We start from the raw sequence: 22,836 nt of genomic DNA on the forward strand, positions 1-22,836 counted from the left end.
TTAAGGAACAGTACAAACAGGGAACATGTTTAATGTTTTCCAATAACATCCTGTTAGCAAATATGTAAATGGAACATAAATCCTACTTTTTTAATCGATAAGAACCCACACGTACCCAGTAGGCATTAAGACAGAATGACCATTCCCTTTGCAGAACTCACTAAGCACAGTCATCCATAACCCCATTAGTAAAAAAAAAAAAAAAAAAAATCAAAACAAAACAATCGCCCCCAAAACAACCTCTAGGCTTTCAGATAGCACAGTCAAAACTCTGTCCTGTTCTCCCAGTTCTAGGGAAGAGCTTTCCAAATGCAAGCAAATTGGTTGGCAAATATAGTCCTGTTCTTTTCTCTGTTACTGGGGCAGTTTGGTTGGGATTACTACCATGTAAGCACTGCATCAACTCTCACAACCCCTGTTTCCTTGATGGAGGGAGGGCTACCATAGGGATGAGGAGTAGCATTGCTCCTGTCTTTTTCCCTCCTCTGGCCACTGGGCAGTGGTCTGCTGTACCAGCAGGCCTCAAACAGGACATCTATTCACGTGCCCCAGCAGGCAACATAGGTTGAGAGCTGGAGAGAACGTCTTACAAGAGGGACCTTTTACGAAACTGAATAGCAAAGTCACCCAGAGTCCAACAATTATTTTCCTAATTTTATAAAATAGACAAAGTTTATGTAAGGACTATGAACCACCACAGTTTCAAATATTGAGGCATGTAATTGAACAGCTAGGTTACTGAATGTGTTTCAGCTCCAATCTAACAAAAATATCTACTTCACACAGGCCCTACAAAGAGTCCTGGAGGAGAGTTCTGCACTTGCAGGACACCACCGGTCACCAAAGTGACCTTTGGGTGCTACCTCACGAGCTGGTCTCACAATACAGCAAGACTTTATCAAGACACCTTTGGTTACAGTAAGACACAAATTTCAGCCCCTGTCTTTGACAGAAGAAGGACTAGCTGGCAAAGCAGAGATTAATTCCAAACAGGTTTGTAACAAGTTTGCATTCACAGCTGAGAAAAAAATAATCAAGTACCTAAACAGACAGCAGATGACACAACCTCTTTGCTTTTTAACTCGACATCCTGCCTTATAAAAACTTGTGGGCTATCAAGGAAGAGGAACCATAACCTTGACTCATTTCCTACTAGGTGAAGTGGTGCAGCAATTTTGTCTGGGGCAGGTTCATACACAGTTCAACATGGGTTAGTAGGTTAGCCTGCTTTTAGTGCTTTTCGTCTCTGATAGCTCAGCAAAGGAGATTTTTATGCCAGCACCCTTAAAAGGCAGAAGCAGAAGGAACACAGTTTCACGTCACATACGCTAACAACAACAGACAAGGAAGAACTTTGCTCATATTGATCTTTACCCAAGGATGTGGAGCTAAACTGTGCATATAACACACTTGTGCAATCCCAGACTTTACAGAATTAAAATTTCAGCTACTATTGAAGACTTTACCTAACAGAAATCTAAAAAATTGACATTCATTGACATAATACCCTAAGTTTGCCAAAGTAAAGTTTATAGAAATTCATACTTTGAACTTATTCAAAGAAATTAAATTATCTGAATAACGAACTTGTACACATAGCCCTATATCACTAAAGGCAAACTGAGATATTTTGTGAGAGAAGCAAGGGGATAGCTGTTTAGTAGAAATTTATCCTTTATAGGGCATTGTATGCTCAAAAAATACAACACTTAAAGTAATTAGTACCATTTTAAAGGAATATTCAATATTTATGTGAGATTGCAAACATCCTTAAGATCAGCTGAGAAACTCAAGGTAATACAGATTACTAATACGGATGATAAAAGAATACTCTAAGGACAGCTAGGCCTAAATACAAGTGAAATAACGTATGCAAAACTGTCTTCTGACTGATAAGCAATTTTACTTTAGGCATTAATTAGAAGCAATTTGAAACAATACAAAAAGCCCCATGAGCTTTAGGTAACAATCATAAGGCAACAAAGACTGAAAAGCCAAAATAAACTAAAAATAGTTTGTTTTTAATCTATTGAACATTGCCTAGTTGGGAAGAACAAACTACCATTTTTCTACAGCTCTGTCCTTGGTACTTCACAGTATTAAAATACATGGATTTCTCCATTTGTTTAAAAGAAAAAAAAGGCATGGAAAGAGCTCTCAGTTTATGCTGATTTACTACCCTATGAAATCTAGCTGAAATCAGCAGTGTTACATAGCTTTGAGGAGTTGGCTTTGAGATTTATTTGTAAAAATTACCTGCAGTGCAGTCGCAAGATGTCAGAGGAGTTATTTATAGGAGGCCACTTTATATATCTTTGAAGTACAAACTACCTTATTAAAGTCATATTGTAATAACATTCTCCATCTACAGTATAAAACAACTGAAGTCCTTTCTGCACTGCAATTGCTATGAAAATCTCAGATGCTTTCAGAGTTGCCAGGAATTTTCCCTGAGTTTTTCATAAGGGTTCCAGAAAACAAGCTTCCAAACAAGAACTCAAGCCCTTAGCCTGAGCTCAGGTTTCGTAAATTCCAGGCCACAGACCTTATCTTCAAGACAGGCTCAGTCATAAGCTATCCTGATGTATAAGCTATGCATAAGTTTCACTTATTTGGACCTAAGAAAATGTCAACAGAACAAACCCATTTCAACCCATATCTAAAGTAGTGATGAATCACCAACCCAATATTAATGTTAGCAAGAGCTTTCTGTTTTTCTTTTTTTCCCCTCTTTTTTTTAATAAATAAAAATAATAATTAAAAAATCTGCTTATCTCTGAAAGTTTAGGAATTTATTTAAGGTTACATAATTGACACATTTGAATACTATGGGAAATGACATGGTCAGAATAAGGGAAGCCTTCAAATGGCAATTATGTAAATATGTATTCTAAATTAATGCAGTTTAAATTGTTCTGAATGGCAAAAGCAGCTGTAACTCAGAGCCATAAGGTGTAACAGTCAGAAAATAAAATTATAGCATTGAAATCAGCCATTTATCTAATGTGCTAAATTCTCTATATTTTAATGTGTTAACAGCCAACTGCTAAGCCAACCTCACATTTTAGTTTCCTGAAAAAGAAGGAGAGATCATCAAATGCTACTGTTTATGTAGTTTCTCTCTTTGATTGTTACCCATTAAAAATTGTGAGTTAATCCTTAATAATTTGTTCCTCGATCAGATAGCCCTTTGATTTGTTATTGCTGTGCGCGAACGCTGGGCTGCATGTGCCAATTAATTGGTATTAAATACTGAGGAATAAGCGCTAAGAAAAAATAAAGAGCGTGTAAGACTACAATATACTTAGGATATATTATGCCCAAAATACAGTAATTAGAAATGACTGCAAGGGTACGTTTTTCATAAAGTTCTACAAAATGACTGTTTAAGTTTCAAAAGCACATACTAAAAGCCAGAGACAACAAATCTAACTGGTCTCTTGTAGGCACATACAAGACGCATTTTTCCATTATAGTATTTTTTGTAAAAGACTGCCATAGAAGTGCATGCCAAGGATGGGATGAACTTGTAAGTGAGCTCTTCAGAGTTTAGACTTAAAATAATTGATTCGTTTGTGGTCTTGTAATATCAAAGCCCTCTCCATTCACCACCTAGTTTTCACGCTGGATATGGAAGTATCCAACACAGGAAAAGAACAAGACTGCAAAACCGAAAAGGAGAGTTAAAATAATGATGCAAGATTTTTCAATTTCTATTGAATAACTAACAGTTTTATGAAGCTTTAAAAAAAAAAAAAAAAAAAAAAAAAGAGAGAGAGAGAGATGAAAAGAAAGGATCCTATTGCATTGAAGATAGTAGTAGAAAGGTTAAGATTTAGAGATCCTTTTTTGCATATACATACATATACACATACTATATAGCAAATACTTCCCTCTGAAAACACTTCCTTTACTTCCCCAGGTACATGTAAGGTAACTTCACGCCCTACATATTGCAACCAGCATTTCAGTTAAATTCCTTTTACACAAATTTAGTAGAATTCCAAGAAATTTTCTATTCAACAGAAATGAGGCTTTGTAGGCATATATTTTGTATATCAATGGAAAGCCAGAAGATTATCAGCTTGTTCTGAGAACAGCAAAACTACTGAAATCTGATTTCTTTTATCTCCCTGTCTTTATCGTCCAACCCCCTTTCCTCTTCTTACCCTGGTATTAACTTCAGTTTCCCTCTATGACACAGTGAGTGAGTAAGAGACAAAAGTACTGTATAGGCATACAAAAAATTTTAATAGTTATAATTTTCATCCCCAAAGTGCATGGTGTATGAGAAATTTAGGAGCATCAATCTTGTTGCTTTTTTCCCCCTACAATCTTCTGCTGGCTTCAGATATTATTTTTTAAATGTGAGCAGAAAGATTTTCTTCTTAAAAATATGCTTTTCACACTTTCCATTGCCTAACAGAGACAAAAAAATTATATGCATACATGTATGTGTGTAATTGTATGATTATTAAAAATATACATATTTTGAGATATTAATTTTATTTTGGAACAGAAATTCTATCATTAAATTATTTTGACTTTCCAGTATGTTTACCTGTAAGACAAATTAATGAAATGAGAACCTTACTCATTGTTAAACAAGGAGAAAAGAAGAAAAACTCTATTATGGTAAACTTAATTTTCAGATATTATAAACAACCATTTTAAACTAGATTCACAGGCAGAACATTATTTGTTTATTTATTTATTTGAAGAGGCTTACTCTGTCCATTTTGGTTTTGCACAGGTCGTTTCTCTCACGTACATACTTTTCTACAGCACACAGGACTTTATTTTCATACTACTACCTAACGAACAGCAGTCACCTGGGTGTTGTTCTCCACACACATTGCGAAACAACAGCATAGGGCTATTGAAGGTGACAAGCCTGTCTCGCAGCAGAGCCCCCCTCTGAGGGCTGGAGCTGGGTGGGTGATGGCAGGAGGGGAAGGAAGGGCGAGCACCGGCACGAGCAGCGCTGGGCAGGGAGCAGGTGAGATGCCCAGCCAGGACACTCGGAGGATCAGCCCCCTCCCCGCTGGGGAACGCGGCACGATCACACTTCAGCTTAGCACGATGCTAGCTTCCATGTTCATGATTTGATACGTTAATGAGTTGGGAAATTGTTTTCCCCACTGTATAATTATTTTGATGCTCATGGTATTTATTCTCTTACCCACCTACAACAGGATTCTAGTAATTAAACTTTCTTGAACCTATGCATCTCTGAAGTCAGTCACAAGAGAAAAGTAATTTGCTGTTTTAACATTTCAGACCTCTGGAGCGAACTGAGGGGTATTGGCTTATGCTAGGAAGTGCTTACACTCAATCCCTCCACCAAGTGTTATTCAGACTTAAAAAAAGAAGTCTAAATAACACCTCTATATTTTAGTAGAGTCAGAAACAGATGGAGTGCTACTGTTGCCAGCTCATCTATCTGTACTTTGTTCAGTGTGAGGTTTTTTTTGCTTCTGTTAAAGCAAACAGATTTATAAGTTTACCTTCTCCACACTCAATATGTGAACATACGATAAGGTTGACCAAGAAAAGGTCCTGTCCACCCCATAGTTTAAGGAGCATGATTAATGAAATGACTATTACAAAGCAACAGCTAACATCATCTCCACTTCCAGCAAGTAAATCAATAGCTCCATTCACAACAGGTTTCACAGATGATCCAACTCCAGGAAAGCCACGCATACTTACAAATTATAAAGCATATCAGCCATGTTGCTGCGGTAGTACAAGGCATTTCTATAGGCGCTTTCAGCTTCAGAAATCTTGCTCTGGCTCTTGAGAACATTTCCAAGGTTACCCCATGCTGTCAAGAAGAGAAAACAGTATTCAGAAAGAGCTACAATCCAATTACACATGACAGAGTATCAGAGTATCAGGAAGTTCCTCAGGGAGACAAACCCACAAAGAAACTATTTTTATGGAAGGGGAGGGGAGGTTGGTTGTTTTTTTCCTCCAGTTCTCTAGATCTCTGCATCTTACTGTGAGACTCACATTTCGTAGCGGTGATTTGCATACATTCTGCATACATATAGCTTTTGGGTGGTAAAAGGATCTCTAAGAATAAAATATGTCTCTATGCTTTAGAAACTACTATAACAAAAGGAAAGGACCGTTTTATTTTATATAGCCTCTAAATAAAAATCCCCAGAGTAAAATGTGGAACTGGGGCATCTTCATAGTTACAGCTTTTTTTTTAAGCCTATCTATCTACTCTAAACAGCAAGAAATTTTCCCAGAGTAGACACAGCTCTCACTGAAGTATGAAAATTGACAAATGACACAGGAATTGAAAGAATGGTTAGGTAAGTAACTAGGATTAAAAGTGTGCCATATGGATATAAACATACTACACAGATCACTAAAATGCATTTTTTCTACTTGGAAAACATGTGGTTCCTTTCCATACAATTTATTATGTTATACAACATGCTTTTATATCCCGTCTATAAAGGACTTGAGGTAAAAAAATATTTAAGGAGCCACATGTGTTCCCTTTGCAGTTTTGTTGAGCAGCACAAAAACTGTACTTACAAAAGAAACTGGAACTAACGCTTTATAGAAAACACAGCCCCTGTTATTCACAATTTAGGAAGCTAATTTAACTGGCATTGTAATTATAGTCTATGCGTATACATGAAAAAAACACATTATTCTTATAAATACATCAAAGTTGTTTCATAAAATAGTTCTACTTTCACAAGTTTTTTTGTTACGAGCAAGAATAATGGAAAGATGATGCATGTCCTTCCCACCAAACACACAATATGTGGCCAACTATTCTTCCCTCCAGATGCGCTAACCATAAACATGAGCTCAAGTAGCAGTTAAACTCTGCTGCTTCAGTTACTCAAGCCCTTTTTTACAGGACTTTGTATCAATCCTGAGTAATGCAAACTTTCAATGTAGTTTTAACATAACACTGCTAAATAGGTTGATAATTATTTCAGATACGTGTTTTTTCCTTAGAAAGTGCATTGCTTCCAAGATGCTGTGGTTTGCTGCAGAAGCATCCTGCCACAGGGATGGAAACAGCAGCAAACACAGCATTTTCCTCTGAGAAGAATAAACTAATCATTGCTGGGAAAAAAATGATGGAATCCTTTTAGGATTCATAAAAATAATGTCATCCAACTGTGCACAATATATTTTCCATGAGAAAAAAAGCCATCACTTCTGTGAGTCACTTCATTTTAGCCTAGTATTTTATAAGATGAGAAATAATCCAAAAGTTATTTATCACTAAATTGACAAAAGTCACAAAAATGTTCCATCATTCTCTTGCTTAATGAAATAAAGCTGCTAAAAATATTCTCAGATTCACTCAATTTTTACACTCTTTGCTAGCATGTACGCAGATTTCTGAATTTACTTCCCCATTACTGATACTATTCCTTTTTACATGTAGAAAACATTTTGGAAGCAGCAATTAAGGTGACTAGCCAGCTTGTAAGCACTAACACTTGTAAGAAAAACACAGATTTTTTTTTTTAATAATTTGTGAAAACATACTCTGATGTTGCTTCTGCAGTACATAACCATCCAATTTCCTGCAGTTTATGTTCCATATAATCTGTAGCTACTTTTGTTTTCACTCCAATCTTCCATAACAGATCATTACATCAAATGACCATTTGGACTACTGATAACAATTTCCTGCTATGTAGTTACTTGCTCCCAACCACTTTGAAGCTCAGTAGATAAAAGGATGTATAGAAGAATGATTTGGTTCATCTTTTCATCTGTTAGACTGGAAAAAGCCAATTAACACTGTTAAATGTAATAGTTTCTCCTCTAAACTTCATTTCATGCTGTATGCTCTATTGTTTATCTGAGTTAACATAATTTTTAAGGCAATACTTCATTTTATATTCTGCAAAATAATCTGTGTCAAGTTTTTAATATCAATCAATATTTAATCTGCATTACTTCATTTGAAATGTATTTCATGCAGACTTTTGTCTAAACTTGTAAAACAGCGAATGATTCATTTCACTTAATGTGATACACTAGAAGAAGTGACAGTAGCAGAAAATAGCAAGCATAAAACAAATAATCTCACAATTTATCATTAAAAGAAACATGAAACCCAAGGTCTTTTTACTTCCCCAAACTATAAAAGCTTGTTATAAATCTTCACATCTATTTAAATACAGAAGTAGTTAGATGAATGACCTAGTTCTGGCTGGAGATGAAGCTACATGGAACATTTTACAGAATAATTGCTTATCTGTAGAGATCATACTTAATAGCCCAAGAAGTTACAAACAGCTGTTAGCTGCAGGAACCACATCTTCTTGGTTGTTGGTATATGAGGAAGAGAAAGAGAGAATGGCCTACATGGAAAAGAGGCTACATCAGCTACTCAAGGAACTTCACTCATTTTTTTTACTTAAGTAGTGCAACTAACCTTAGGCAAAACAAAGAATTTCAATTATTAACTACATCTCTGGCATCCAATTTCTCAATCCATATCTCAAGACAAATTTCTCCTGCAAAAGTTAACAACATTGGTTCAACTACACATGCATTCAGAAATAGAAACAAAATTATACCTGGTCATGAAGTCACATCCCTATTAAAAACACACTCTATAACTCCAACTAAATTTCAGCAGTCAACTATTCTCCATCTGTACATGGTGGGAAATTAAAAATTAATATTCTCAAAAGAAAAAGAAACTAGGTCAGTAGTTCTGGAATTCAGAATGGATTTTTATTCCTCTTATTCTTTATATATATTTTTCATATAAAATCTGTAATACCTGAAATTGCAAAAGGGAACATTTAATATTCAGAAAGATGTGTGCGTGTGTGTGTGTGTGTATATATATATACACACACACACACATATATATACACACACACATATATATACACACCACAGCTCTTTAATTAAAAATTAAATTTTTCCCTTACTGGAGACCCTATTCAGCACATGAGAAAAAGCAAGCTGTGAATGAAATAGCTTTGTAATATTTACTTTTTACCTGTTGCTTAATTCCCTGTGCACCAACAACGAGAGCAAAATGGTCCCAGGTCTTTTAGAAATAATATTCCATCATAGCATGGGGACAAAGGTAACATTCACATATCTCACACACCTACAAAACAGTCAATCCATTCAAACTTTACTTCATTGCCTACTTTTCCATAGATCATACTCAATATAAATGGGCATATTAAAAATTAAATCCAGTTCATCGTCTCATATCCTAAGCCAATTATAAATCGAAAAAACTCCTAATGCTTGAGAATTCCTATGCTAGTTACATTTCTTTTCAGGAAAACGGAACATTTTAAATGAGTTTTGTTGCTGTTGTTTTTCAATAAATAGCAGGGAAAATTACGTAGCGCTAAGTAGGAAAATAAACAATTGTTTAAGTGTTATCATTTTGGACATATCAAACTAGATTTCTATTAAAGATTACATTTATGCCACCTTGCAGTGAGAGTCGGTCAAGTTCTCAGGCATTTAATTGCTTTCAAAATGAAAATGAATATGACAAATTTCAGCTTCAAATATAACATGATTAATTTCTCAGCTATCTCATGGAAACTGAGGATTAAGATTTAACAAGCCTGAAAAATACCAGGTTGGCATAGTAAACCTTCTCTAAGATCCTTCATTCTGCAAGAGAGCAAGACAAACAACAGTGAAGCAGGAACAATGTTGTCCAGTCTAATCTGCCTGGATTTAAGAAGCACATGCTGCTGAAGAGAACATTTGAACTTTCAGCTTGCAATTGAATTATGAAAACAAATGAAAAATGGAAATGAATGTGTGCAAATACCTTCATTTAAATAAATCTTTCCATTTCTACTGAATCAAGGATCATGTTATGCTATTCGGTGAAACGGAAATAACAAAGCAACGAAGTAAAGTTTCAGAGAAAAGCACTGAGGTGGTGTAAAAGCACGTATGTTGATTACTTGATCCAATAGTTTGCTTTAAAAAAAAAAATAAAATCACAAATCATTAACAAAGATAACCTGAAGTATTAAAAGAAGATTCTCCTTCCTACCTATCACACCTATATAATCCATGCAAAATGAGATAATAATATCTATTTGGAAACTCACAACCTATTAACATATCTGTTGTCAAAACACCTCTGTTGAAACATGGAGAGGAAAAAAATCCAACTAAAAACCCCCATTAAATCACTGAAATACAACCTGGTAAACTTTTAAAAATAATATAGCGAAGAAAAGGAAACTGCTGTCTTTCCCAGTATGTTATGCCAGGGGGCAAACGCTGCCTTTTGTAAATCTTACTAGGAGCAAACATACTTGAAAATTGATGAAATAAAATGTAGGACTCCAAGTTAAAAAAAAAAATTGATAACACGACACTAACAATTTACATCAACAAATTACTGAAGTTTTGTAATACTGTTCTCACCTTAAACTATCAGACTTACTCACAAAATAAAAGTTAAAACACAAATTGATGAATACATCAAAAAATGTGAACTAGATTATTACTTGAATGAAACAAACTACTTGAACAAAGACTGAAGTATTTAAGGAACAGCCAAGTAATTTGTAATCAACTTGTCAGCAGTTCCAAACTAGCAACTTTAGCTCACAGAAAAATGGACATCAAGCCAAGAAAACTTCTACTGAGCTTTACAGATATTCGTGCATTATTTACTATTCTTTAACTTGTGAAATCAATAACAGCAGTTTCAGGTTGCATTCCCTCTCTTTACAATCCTTCTGCACTTCTCCTGACTCATCTATGAAAAAGAAGTGAATGCATAACAATTATCATCTCTATTTTTTCATAAATAGAGACTAGGGATGAAGAGATGCTGATCCAGAAAAAAAAAAAAAAAAACACAACTTTTTTTTTTATTGCAATGACATCTGTTTTTTGGAAGTTCTGCAAGGTGATTAAGCATGTGGGCCCAACAGATGCTGTAAAGCTCTAAAGCAGCATCCTTCTCAAAACCTGTTGAAATTCCTAGCCATTATCATTGGTAAGACATTTATTCGGATGATAACTAAAGGGTGAGAATTCTAATTTTACTGCTCTTAAACACTTTCTTCTGTTTCCAATACTGTTCAAAAGGATTTTCCATTTGCTTCTCTTCCCTTCCAAGGCTTTCACGTCAATTAGAAGTAAGATATGCACATTTTATATAAATCAGTTCTTCGGTACAGCACACTAATATCTCCTCTTGGTAACAGCATCAATATTTGAAATTTGCATTACAGTTGGTGCAAAGTTTTATGTTTTCTTTTGTTAAAAACTTGTTGAGTAAGAAAATCAGAGGGAAACAGGTTACAACAGTATGATAAAATTTAAAACATTACAAGGAGGAAACGGTATTAATTACACTTCCCACTTTGAAATGTTGTGAAGTCTTCCACGAATTTACATCACAGTATGACTCAGTGGGGTTTTTTCCTGAAATTAGTTACTTAATGAGTTACCGGTGTAATGGAATCAAATTTGAAAGAACTAAAATAACTTTATGGAAAACTAGGAATTTTTACTACTTTTCAGGTGATGCTTCTGATAAAGTGACAAAAATAGCATGGGAAAGATGCCTTTGGCCTTGACCAGACTGCGTGTATTGAAGGATGTCAGTTTATATGGGGCTGTCACCATAAAAGGTTTGATGAACACTAAATTAACTTCGAAAAGTTTGGAGCATAAAATAAAACCAAAACCAGAAGGAAATAACCTCTTCTCTTTTGCTATTAACTTTTATGTGGACTTAATTCCTGGAGCATGACAATCCAGGTTTCCAGTTTAGGACACTTTTTTTTTTTTTTTTTTCCTTTTTACCATCTGTTCTTAAAACTTTTTCATTTTGCACTATAAATTACTACTTTACAGCTATCAGTATGAAAGTCATGAATTACAAGCATTCACATTGCCACCTCACCCTGTGGCAATATCACCACAATGTTGGCACAGTCCAGTGCAGCAGCATGTTGTGAATCTCTCAGCTCTGTGGTAAAGGGGAGCAAACAGAATATTGAATATTCTTGGAACTTTCACTAAGTATGTTTTTCTATTCATTCTTAGCACCTACACAGTATATTTCTCGATCAGATATTTTATGAAGCAAATTGTTCATTTTACCACCTATCTGATGCTCCACATTAACAGCTGAAAGCCACGTGTTGTCCTACATAGAGCACTGGACCATTGCTAAGGTTACAGACTATTCAAAAATTAGAGAATTTTGTAAAACAACGCTGACAGCAGTAAAAATAAACTTAATGTAGTATGTGACTTGCCTAGAAAAAAAATTTCTTTTTCTTATGTCCTTCAAATTTATGCCTTTAAAACAGATACATTCCTGTCATTAGATTCAGCTCCCTCCTGCTGAAATTACAGGTGCTAAACTGGGAATTAAAAGAGGTATATTCTGTTCCCAACTCTGTCTCACGTCTGTTGTTCAGATCTGTTGTTCAGGAGGCTTCACCTCCTGATGCCTTTCCATTTGTATTCTTGACATTTGTTATTCATCCATTAACCGCAAGTTTTTTCTGCCAAGGATTGTATCTCACTATGGGTTTGTACAGTGCCTGCTATAACACCGCAGCTAGACACTAATGGAACATAAATGCACGATAACCTCTGGAGGAATGAAGTAAAGGAAGATGAGGAAATGTTCTTGCAATACAGAAGAGAGAAGTAAGGAACATTTCCCCATATAATTAGTGTTCTCACAAAATGAGGGCCAAGAAAACTAAGTTACTTACAGTTTTAAACATTGTGGGAACACTGATATTTGCGTATGCATTGTATGTTTTGATCTCTGTTCTTAACTGCTGTTAAAGGGTTACCCTTCCTAAAACACATTTGGGAGCAGATAAAGCTTATGTTTGGTTAAAATAAAATAAAAAAAAAAAAAAAAAAAAAGAAGCTGTAAAATCTGACATTCCTTTGAGTCTTTTGAGGACCTCTGAGTGAGGTCTACTTCATGAGACATAAGTTGAAACATTAAGACCAATGTTTGCAAATGGAAAATTCACCCTACTGGGAAAAAAAAAAAAAGGCTGATATTTGCAACAGAGGTCAACAAGTTTCCAATACCCAAATATTCCAAATTACCTTTGTTGGGTAATGCATGAAGAAAGAGCACAGCACTAGTTATATCATTCACATTTGAAAAGTTATAGCCATAGCTATGAAGAACAACACCTTTTCCTCCTTATCGAAAGGTTAAATTCATCAGCAGCTTATGGCTTTTTCCTTTCAAGGGTACTACTTGATAAAGCAGAGTGGTGCTCCAGTCTTTAGCATTCACATTTCATCAGGCAATCACTTTGTTCTAGAGGGGGAAAGAGTTTCATGAACAGAGGCACGATAGGTTTCCCCAATAAAAATTCTGAAAGCTCAGTTGCACGCTCAAAAAAAGGCAATGAAGAGAGCTCAACATTTTAAATAGTTTTTCTACAATACAGACCCACTATCTCTCACAAAGATATTCAGAAGATCAATTAGATCATGCGTGTTAAGGGGTCTGAGAACAGAAAAGTTCACATAAATACTAAAAGTTACTACTTTGAAAGCGGAACAGGTTTTGCATATGTTCTGCATTACGGTTTGCACAAGGTATTTATATTTTTCTATTATTCCAAAGAAATAATGATTTTTTTTCAAAATATGTCATAAACTCATTTGCAATAATTTTCCTCTGAAAACTTCACTAAACTTCACTTGTTAATAGACACATTTTAACCAAGTTACCTCATTTTGCTAACTCAACAGCAAAAGTGCCCTGTTTTTCCTAAACGGATAAATGGTTTCTATATACCCATAATTTATGAGTTTAATCTACTTTATACATTGATTTTTTTTTTTTTTTTTTATGTCAGTGGTTATGTGGTAATGTTGAGACAGGCTGTATTAGAGATTTACCACCTCCTAACTTTATATATTATTCTTCTTTTTATTAAGCGTGTTATTTATATCATTTGTTCAACACTGTTCATCAATTCCAGGGCTTTTGGAATGACAGCAGGTGAAAGAAAAACATAATTGAAAACTATGCAGAGCTCTGAAAGCTACCCAACACCATGTCAGCATGGGTACTGAATCAACTGACTTCTGGCAGGCAGCGCTTCAGTTTTGTTTCTTAGTTTTGAAACCCTGATGCAAATGAGTATGAACGCATGACGCACACTACTATGCTCAGCATCACTGCCTAATATACCCGCTCCACTTGCTATGTTACAGAAAATTAACTTTTCCTCCTCAAATGATAGCACAGTGGCTCTGTCAGCTCAATGAACCTGAGAGATGAGACTGAGCAGCTGGTAAAGTGTTGTTAGGCTTCACCACTTACTCTGTTTAGTCTAGAGCATAGACTCCTTGTTCTGCCTAGGCCATTCTTGCAGAGTTTGGTAATCCAATCAGCTTCAATGTTCCTAATCTCAAGTGTGGGAGGGCTCCACAATCTGGCTGAATACTAAACATCACATTAAGAGAATCTTTAGCGAGCATCCAGAATAAAGCAAGCCATCAAAGCAAAATGATAGGTATACTCACACACTGCCACTTCTGCTAGACACCCTGATTCACTACATGTGACAGACTACTGTATGAAGAAATTCTCACCAGTACCTTCATTTGAGGGGCCACAGGATCAAATAACACTTCCTCACTGTTTTTAATTATGTATCATCAATGTAAAATATTTTCAGGGTAACATTATAGAACCTCTTAACAGCATAGCCCTCACTCAGTACTAGTCAACAGACAAGTTCAGGAAGGAACATGCTTCCCAACTACTCATCTCTCAGATGGAGGTATCATCTCACATCTCCCAGGAGCTGCTTCAGTGCAGCCAGCATGCTACATGGACAGTCCTTCCACTTCTCCCACAAAAGACAGACAATAGTCTAGACAAAGCTGTCCTGGAAACCAGATTCAGCCCATAAAGCCACTGCTCATACTGCAGAACCTCTAAAAAGATTCAAACCAGAAATCACAACCTCACTGCAGCTTTGTAGGTATTCTTTATAAATAAACAAATAAACACAACACCAACACACACATTGTTCTGGATATGTCCTCATTTCCCAATCTTTGCACAATTCAGTTTTGCTTAACGTTGCAACTCTGACGAAGATACCCTGATTAAGCTAAAACTACTGCAAGATCACAGACTTGTTGACAATACAACAGTTTTCTACCTTCCAATCTGTGCTGGCACACCCCAACGCATCAGGAAATAGCTTTTCATCTGACAGGAGGGTAATAATGAAAGACGGATAAACATAGATTATATTTTATTTCAACAGAAATCCCGTTGTCAAAGGCAATAACTGCTGGAGGTTATTTCATGGCAGCGTTTCATGACACAGAGCCTCTGGTGGAATTATCATTTTAAGGAATTCCTGCACCTACCACCCTCCAGTCCACTCAGTTCTGCCACCCTGTCTCTCATGCTAAAATTTTTGGGAAGGCTATGGTATGAATTAGACAAATGAACTCCAGGTTAGAAAAGGAAAAAACTGAGAAAAGGCAGGTCATAGTACACATCTTTAACATCTAACCTAGTCACTGTTCTGATTCACAGCAGAGCCCAATCACACCTTTGTTTGCACAGCTTCATCAGCTATGTGTGCACTGCAAGTGTGCGAACAGCATACGCCATGACTGCCATAAAGTTCCCATATCATGAAACTTCACAAGGGTCAGGAACCAAGCAGTGAACCAGCACTGACCCAAAACTCTCATTAGGAACTGTATTTTGTAGAAGTGATGGACTCAAATCATTCAAGAAAGTGAGATGAGACCAGACCAGCAGAAAAATACAAGTGGAAGAGGAGAACTCAGGGCACCCCAGACATCTCAGGATTAGTCCCGAGGAACTCTTCAGAGCACCAAACTGACTCAGGCGAGGAGGTGACCATGTACTAAATCTGTCAAATTATGTAACTTTTTAAACAGCAGGCATGGTTCTAAAAAAAATTATCTACGATATATTTCAAAATCATCACTTATGTCACGAGTGGTAAACTGTAAGCCAGCCTCCTGCAGAAACAGAAGGGTGCACTTAACCGATTGAAACCTGGTCCTCAAAGCTAAAAGCAGATGGATCATGTTGGCTCCTCTCCAGGAAAGGGGAACAGAGAGGACAATGTCCTGGAAACGTGCCAGAGGAGCCACAGGGCGGTGGGGGGAAATCAGAGCTAGGGTTTGTCAAAGCAAGAGAATTGTCAGAGTGCTCAAATGACATATGTCAGACTTGGAAAAGGCAAATCAGTGCACATCCAGGAAGCAGGCTTTTCATGGCACTTTAAGTTGTATGGTTTTGTTTTCTTTCAAATCACCTATTAAGGCAAGACAGAGCCTGTAAAGCTTTGCCAGCCGATACATATCCACACTGGTATGGAAATATAGGTGGCAGGGAAGAAGGTGGGTCATAAAATGACTTTCTCCATCTTTTGCCAGCAGTGAAACTGAAGACGCTAAAATGATTAACTAGCATCTTCAACAGTTTATATTCCAAATATCTTCTGTGTTCTAAGAACTGAAATAAAAGTTCAGTGTGCTAGAGCATCCAAGCAAAGAGAAGGAAAGGACGTTGAGCACTCGATCCCTCTATTTTGTGATCTTTTCTGTAATTTAAAACAAAACTATGTGCAAGCCTTTTGCGCATACTAGAACTGCATCAGCCATCATTTAATTTTTCCATGTGTGAGGGCTGGCAATGATGACAATCCAAGCTTCAGTGTCAATAAAACTCCCTGTTACAAAGGAAGAGTATTGGAAATCTTAATGAAATATTTTGTATTTATCTATCTACACTGGGACTTTACACTGCCAGAAGAGGTATAAAGAAGCATGTGTGTAAATTACCATCCTGTCCACATGAAAGGTTAGTTTCTCTACCAGATTTAAGTAATGGGACCTCAGGGTGTACTGGTATGAAATCCATTATGGATAGAAAAATGAAGACATGTAACCCATGGTGAAAATCAGTATGTAAAGAAAAATTTTTTACAGTTGACGTATTCCGAGAAAAGGTAAAATAATGAAACAATTGGATGACTATCATCTAATGCATTTAAACAAACGTGCTCAGCTTGAAAACCAATGTGGATAATCTTGTTTTCCTCTAATTAATAGTAACTCTTTCCATTAAAAAAAATCAGGCTAGTTCCATGGAACGCATTAATATGGACCAAAGGCTTGCCTTTTAATCAATCTGGAAAATAAAATCTATAATTTTCTGGCAAAGAAAATACCAAACTTAACTACAGTGCAAAAAAACCCCACCCCTGGTCAAGGAGGGATTAGCTTTGGCAAGATGGGGTTTTTTTTGTAGCATATCAAGTGAAATGGATTTTTAGCACAGACGAGTTTGTTGAATGATTTTGCAGAGCACCTCAGGGAAGGCGGGCAAAGAAATAACAGTCTGATGAGTCCATGTCTCAAAACAGGGTAATAGAGTCCATGTCTCAAAATTTTTTATTTCTTTAAATTCTTAGTATACGCAAAGGGAAAAAAAGTCTAGCTAGTAGTTAATAACAGATTCTCTTCCTATCCTTCTGCTATTTACGATTCACAGATTAGGGATGCTGTTGGCCTGCATTCAAGGGAAAAAAAAAATTAGCATCCTAGTTTTCAGTCCTCCGTATGTATAAAGGAAGAATATCAGGCTTTCTGGTATCCTGTTGAAGGAGAAGCAGATATCCCACAGTGACTTGGGTTTCAAAGGAAATTACAGCACTACTGAAGAACTGAGAGAGAGTACACTGTCACTGGAGAATAAATTCAGACATTGAACTGAAGTGTAAACCACTTTCCTTCAGCTCTCCAACATATTTAGCATAACCAGATTGTTTTGGTGAGGCTGGGCTGCCTGAGGGATGCTCAAATGCTCTAGATAACTATGGCTGTTTCCCAAACAACTCACTAATGGCCATTCCTTCTATGCTTTCTAATCATCTAGGGCAGCAGTATCACCCATTCTAGAGAGCCCTACACTATTTTCAGAGAGTAGTCTTTTTATTTAACTTTCAAACAATTCTATGTGGTTCACTTACTAGTTGAGCTTTCTCTTTTAAAGCTGTTATTAGTGGCAGACAGAAAAAGTATTTCCTATTTATTTCGAGAACTCTGAAGCATCCTGTACAACAGTTATCCTTCAAATTCTGCCATTTTTGTTATGAACAAAGACACCAAATTTACCATGGTATATCCTACATAATTTGTATATGGCAGTAACAGACTTATATAGACATATAAATTTATATATTACTAATTATATTTTTAACATATAATTATAACCTTTCAATTTTTTACTTACATAAAATCATTTCATTATCAGGTGCATTTCCTCATACAGTAGCTGTTACAAGGGTTATTTCTGATGGTTGGAAACATTTTACAACACTGACAGAAGGTATACTACCTTTACACTAATTTCTTCTTTAAAAAATAGCCAAACTTAAGTTTCTGATCAAAGTTGGAAATAATAATAGAAGTCGAGGAAAATACCCATGCAACATTAAAGATTAAGCACAGGAAAGTTCTGGTGAAAGTGCTGGGAAGACTGACGATTAGTTGATGCTACGTTTCTCTGACAATTACTTCTTAAAAAGTTGACTAAAAAGTATGCCAAGAATCACCATAATGACTATGTATCCTGATATTTATTTAGCAACTAGCTTAGTAGGGTTATTATATTGTCATAAATGTGGAGAGGTTTGAATACAATAAATAATCATCAAAATTTAAAAAAATTGATCCAATGTCTAATGAAAATAGGTAGTATGAGTTCCATTCCAGAGCAAAAAATTGAGATTAAAGTGGCTTGTTCAAAGGTTAAAGAACAGCTCACTAGCAAATCTAAACAAAACTCATTAATATCTAATTCCAGATGCTATGCTCATATCACTGATGTTTCTTAACAGTGATTCTATTGAAAACTTTTATGCATAATTATAAGCAAGTTTTGTATTTTTAAAATCTGCTGGTTTATGGCAATCTGTGCACTAAAATCACTTTCTCTCTTAAGCCTTGTTTTTCAAAAACAGCATTTTCTATTCACTGTGATGTTATTTGACTCAGACCTTTACCACTTTTAGAGTGATTTTATTATTATTGAAGTGAAATGAACCAAAGGAGAAAGAAATAATTACTGTACAGAGTGATATTTTGGGCTATTGGCCCAAAGATGAGTTGGAGTTTTACTGCCAAGTTGCATATAAAAAAAGAATATATGCACCAAAACATTGAAATGCAATCCCAAATGCTCAAACTATTTTTAAATGCCCAATGTGGTGTTTGTTAAAAAACACACTACTTTGTTTAGGAGGCATAAAAAAAGTGCGGTGAACACCTAGCTGTGTGCCAGAGCAATAGCTATCGAAAACAAAACTCTAAAGGTAGTACAAGAGAACCCAGCTTCTTGTCAGCAAAATGTAAGCTCTTAATAATAAGCATATTCAAAGAATGCCATACCTTAAAATATTTCTTCTGCTTTTGCCTCCAGTCATCACTAGTGATAAAAAATATTAATAATCATGGAAAATACTGGTTTACTGCATCCTTCTTGTTTGAGGGAAATATGCCTTCTTTACCTAGTTTACTACAAGGTATTAGAACTACTTTTCCTCGCTGCACTGTTAGTTGGTATTTTTATTGTCTGCTGAAGAAGGGACTTCTTACTGACAGCTACTGTTAGCAAGAAATCATTTTCTAGGAGTGGATAAGGATAACAGCAGCAAGCTGTCAAATAAGATGGAAACAGCTTCTGGTATTTACTTCCACCCAAGTGCACAGAACTAGAGCATACCATCTCTACAATGACAGGCATGGATTTTTTCTGTTGTGTTTTTTTTTTTTTTTTTTTTAATCAGAGGAGCAACTCTTGGGTGAGAACAAATTTGGGTGCCTTTTTAACGATAACCAATTTATGTAAATGAAACAAAACTAACTCACGGGATTATTTTTTTCCCCTACACTAACGCTTAAAACAGTTCGTATAGCAAATAGATTTGCTTGCTGCATTAGTAATGGTAAAACAAAGAGGAAATTAACACAATTATTCAACATGGATAACAAAATGAAATTTGGTGTTTTAAAAGATACTAAACCCAAAGAGTATATTTTTTTGCAGTTCAGATCAAAAGGTAAGTATTATGCTACATAGATGAGATTAAATAAGCTAAATTCTAAATTCAGCTTTAAGAATTCCTTCAATTAGCAAACTAAATAGTAAACTAATTAAAACTATAAATGAAACAAAAAGAAATTGTTACTTATGACTGCTCAGATGAGCAAACAGCTACTCTGTACATTGTTGTTCAACTAAGACGCTTCATAATCTGAACTTCATATTTGTATCTTGACATTCACATACACATACAGAAGTAGTCTTTACCAATCCTATACTAAACTGATGACAAGGGGGAGGGAAAGAAAAAAAAAAAATTAGAAAAAAAAGAAAAAAGGTAAATATCCATGAAGTTCCAGGGAGTAAAACTGATCAAGGCTGAATGCTGTGCCAAAGATGCCAAAACAGTAAAGGAAGTTCTTTAAATCTTCTACAGGCACAAATATAGCAGAATGAGGCAGGAAGATACCACAACCCTGTTGCAAAGGAAAAAAAAGAGAGAAGTAGGACAGGGAAAAGGAACATTGTGGTCCAGAAGATTATTTCAGTATTAGGATATCTTCCGAAAACATTAAGCAAAATTGAATGATTCACAATCATAAGATCTGTGAGTAGGAGGAAGAGTGGAAAGATAGAAGGAAAGTGGCTCTCTATATTCTTATGGAACAATTTCTATATTCTTCTCCATTAACACCATGTCTTGGTCTTATTGCTAGCCACTGAGAACAACAGGGTAATTGATGTAAGAAGCAAGATGCTAAGAACAGGATTTTTATCTTGAAGTAGGACTGTAAGAGGTAGTATTAATTTTAAACCACAGATGATCTGAATGATTTTACTAGAAAGAATTTCTTTTTTTTTTTTTTTTTTTTTATATCTTTGTGTCAATCACCTGTCAGGAACATCTAGGCAATTTGACTTCGACAGTAGAGTTTATTTGAACCAAGAAATTATATCCTCTCACCCCAACTTTGTCTTCATGTAACAGATACTAAGGAATTTTTTTTTTTCCTGCAGAACTGAGTCAGAAAGGAATGAATCACATATTCAGGTCCCACTGACCTGCCCAAGATGTGAACATATGGTGTTTCATTAACACTAATACGTGATGGAACAAGGACAAACATCTGAGCAACATACAGAACTGGTTCTGAAACCAAAAGCTCTAACGCGAACTTAAACCAGTGCCATATGCAAGACAGGGCTTCTCAGACCGGGTATAGCACCACAACGTGGTAATACTGCTTTTGGAAGCAGCCTATATCTGTTTCTTGCTGTATGTTCCATTGCAAAAATAGTAGTCACATATATGAATTTAGCAAGACTTGAATTCGTGGTTAAAGTTAAGCACCCACTTGGTGTAGCCGGTCAGCTAGTTCCAGGAAGGATCTTCAAAGCTTATTTACAAATGTCACAGCAAACACCAGGAGACTAAAATTTCATCAGTAAATATGACCAAGCAACTAATACCTCTGCAGCAATCTAACAGTCTAAGCCTCTCTCTGTTATCTTCTACTTCTTTAATCAATGTCTATAACAGTACAGCAAATATATCTGAACATCAAAGATCATTATGATGTGGAGTGCAAGGTACAAAATGGCCTGGAGGCAAAAGATTATGCTTTTTAAAGCCAACTTTTGGAACTACAGAGAAAACTAGAGATAAGAAGGCATAATGAGAACAATTATTTTGTGTGTCATTATAATTTTATATTAAACACAAGGTAATCATCACCACAGAATGACTCTCAGTCTAACCGAAAAAGATGTGACAGCTACCGCCCATTTTTAACTTTTTTGTTTATTTTTACATTTTGGGAGGCTTCCTTCACTACAAAAGAACTCTCAAATAATGTGAACTGTTTTATATCAGTTGAGCTACTCATTAAGTTGAAGGCAGCACAGAGAAAACACTTGCGCCTTTCCCTCCCTAGTGTCAAAATATGTACACAGCCACTTCAGGATCCATAAACTACATTAATCAATCTTGCCTATTTTTCCCCCAAGTGCTGACGAGCAAGCCTCAGATCACTTTAGAGAGATTTGAAATACTAGTCATAACCAAAACAGCAGATGAACAAGCCCAGTAACAGATGCAGCTAAGGCATCCCAAGTCCTCATTACGACTCCACCAGCCAAGGGCCGGCAGCTGCCTGCCGCACAGCGAGGCAGCCAGGAAAGCCAGCACATGCACCACGGCTCGAAGGCGGTGTCACCACCTTCTACTCACTTGACTCTCCCATGGTGTATTACGGGTTTTTTTGAGAGATGTGCCATGCAACGTGCTTTTGAGTATTTTTTTCACATTGTCAGTGATTGACAAGAACAACCTAGAAAAATGTAAATTGCAGAAAGGCTGTGGCTGCCTGCAGGGGTAGGGGCTTTCTCCCCTGAGGCAGAACACTACTCTGCCTGCACTGCCTGCAAGGTGCCCATGAGGGGGCCAGAAGAAAGTGCTGGCAAGGCGCTAATCACCCATTTCTTCACTGAGGATTGAAGATGGAGAAGCTGCTGAACAGCTTTGCGTGAAAATCCCACAGAAGCAGAGATTATATTATTACACATACTAAAACGCAGAGGACCTGATTAAAAACCATCACCATTTCCGAAGCAGTTCAGTCGCATTAGTACACAAATGCACCTGTGCTAATAGCTTGCCTCTCAAATGACCTTATTAGTACAGCACACCAACTCAATGTTGTTGCACAACATCC

General features: G+C 36.1%; 1 protein-coding gene across 1 annotated transcript in view; it reads right to left on the reverse strand.

Moving 5' to 3' along the window:
- Positions 1-22,836, reverse strand: part of TMTC2 (transmembrane O-mannosyltransferase targeting cadherins 2) — a gene marked incomplete at its 5' end in the record, with an annotated part of 259,069 nt that overhangs the window by 83,040 nt on the left and 153,193 nt on the right. Inside the window, one exon of the mRNA XM_082308903.1 lies at positions 5,713-5,827. Coding sequence (XP_082165029.1) covers positions 5,713-5,827 — 115 coding nt within the window. The remainder of the gene's footprint in view (positions 1-5,712; positions 5,828-22,836) is intronic.

This window comes from Platalea leucorodia, assembly GCF_965183815.1.
Source record: "Platalea leucorodia genome assembly, chromosome: 4".
Classification (NCBI taxonomy): Eukaryota; Metazoa; Chordata; class Aves; order Pelecaniformes; family Threskiornithidae; genus Platalea; species Platalea leucorodia.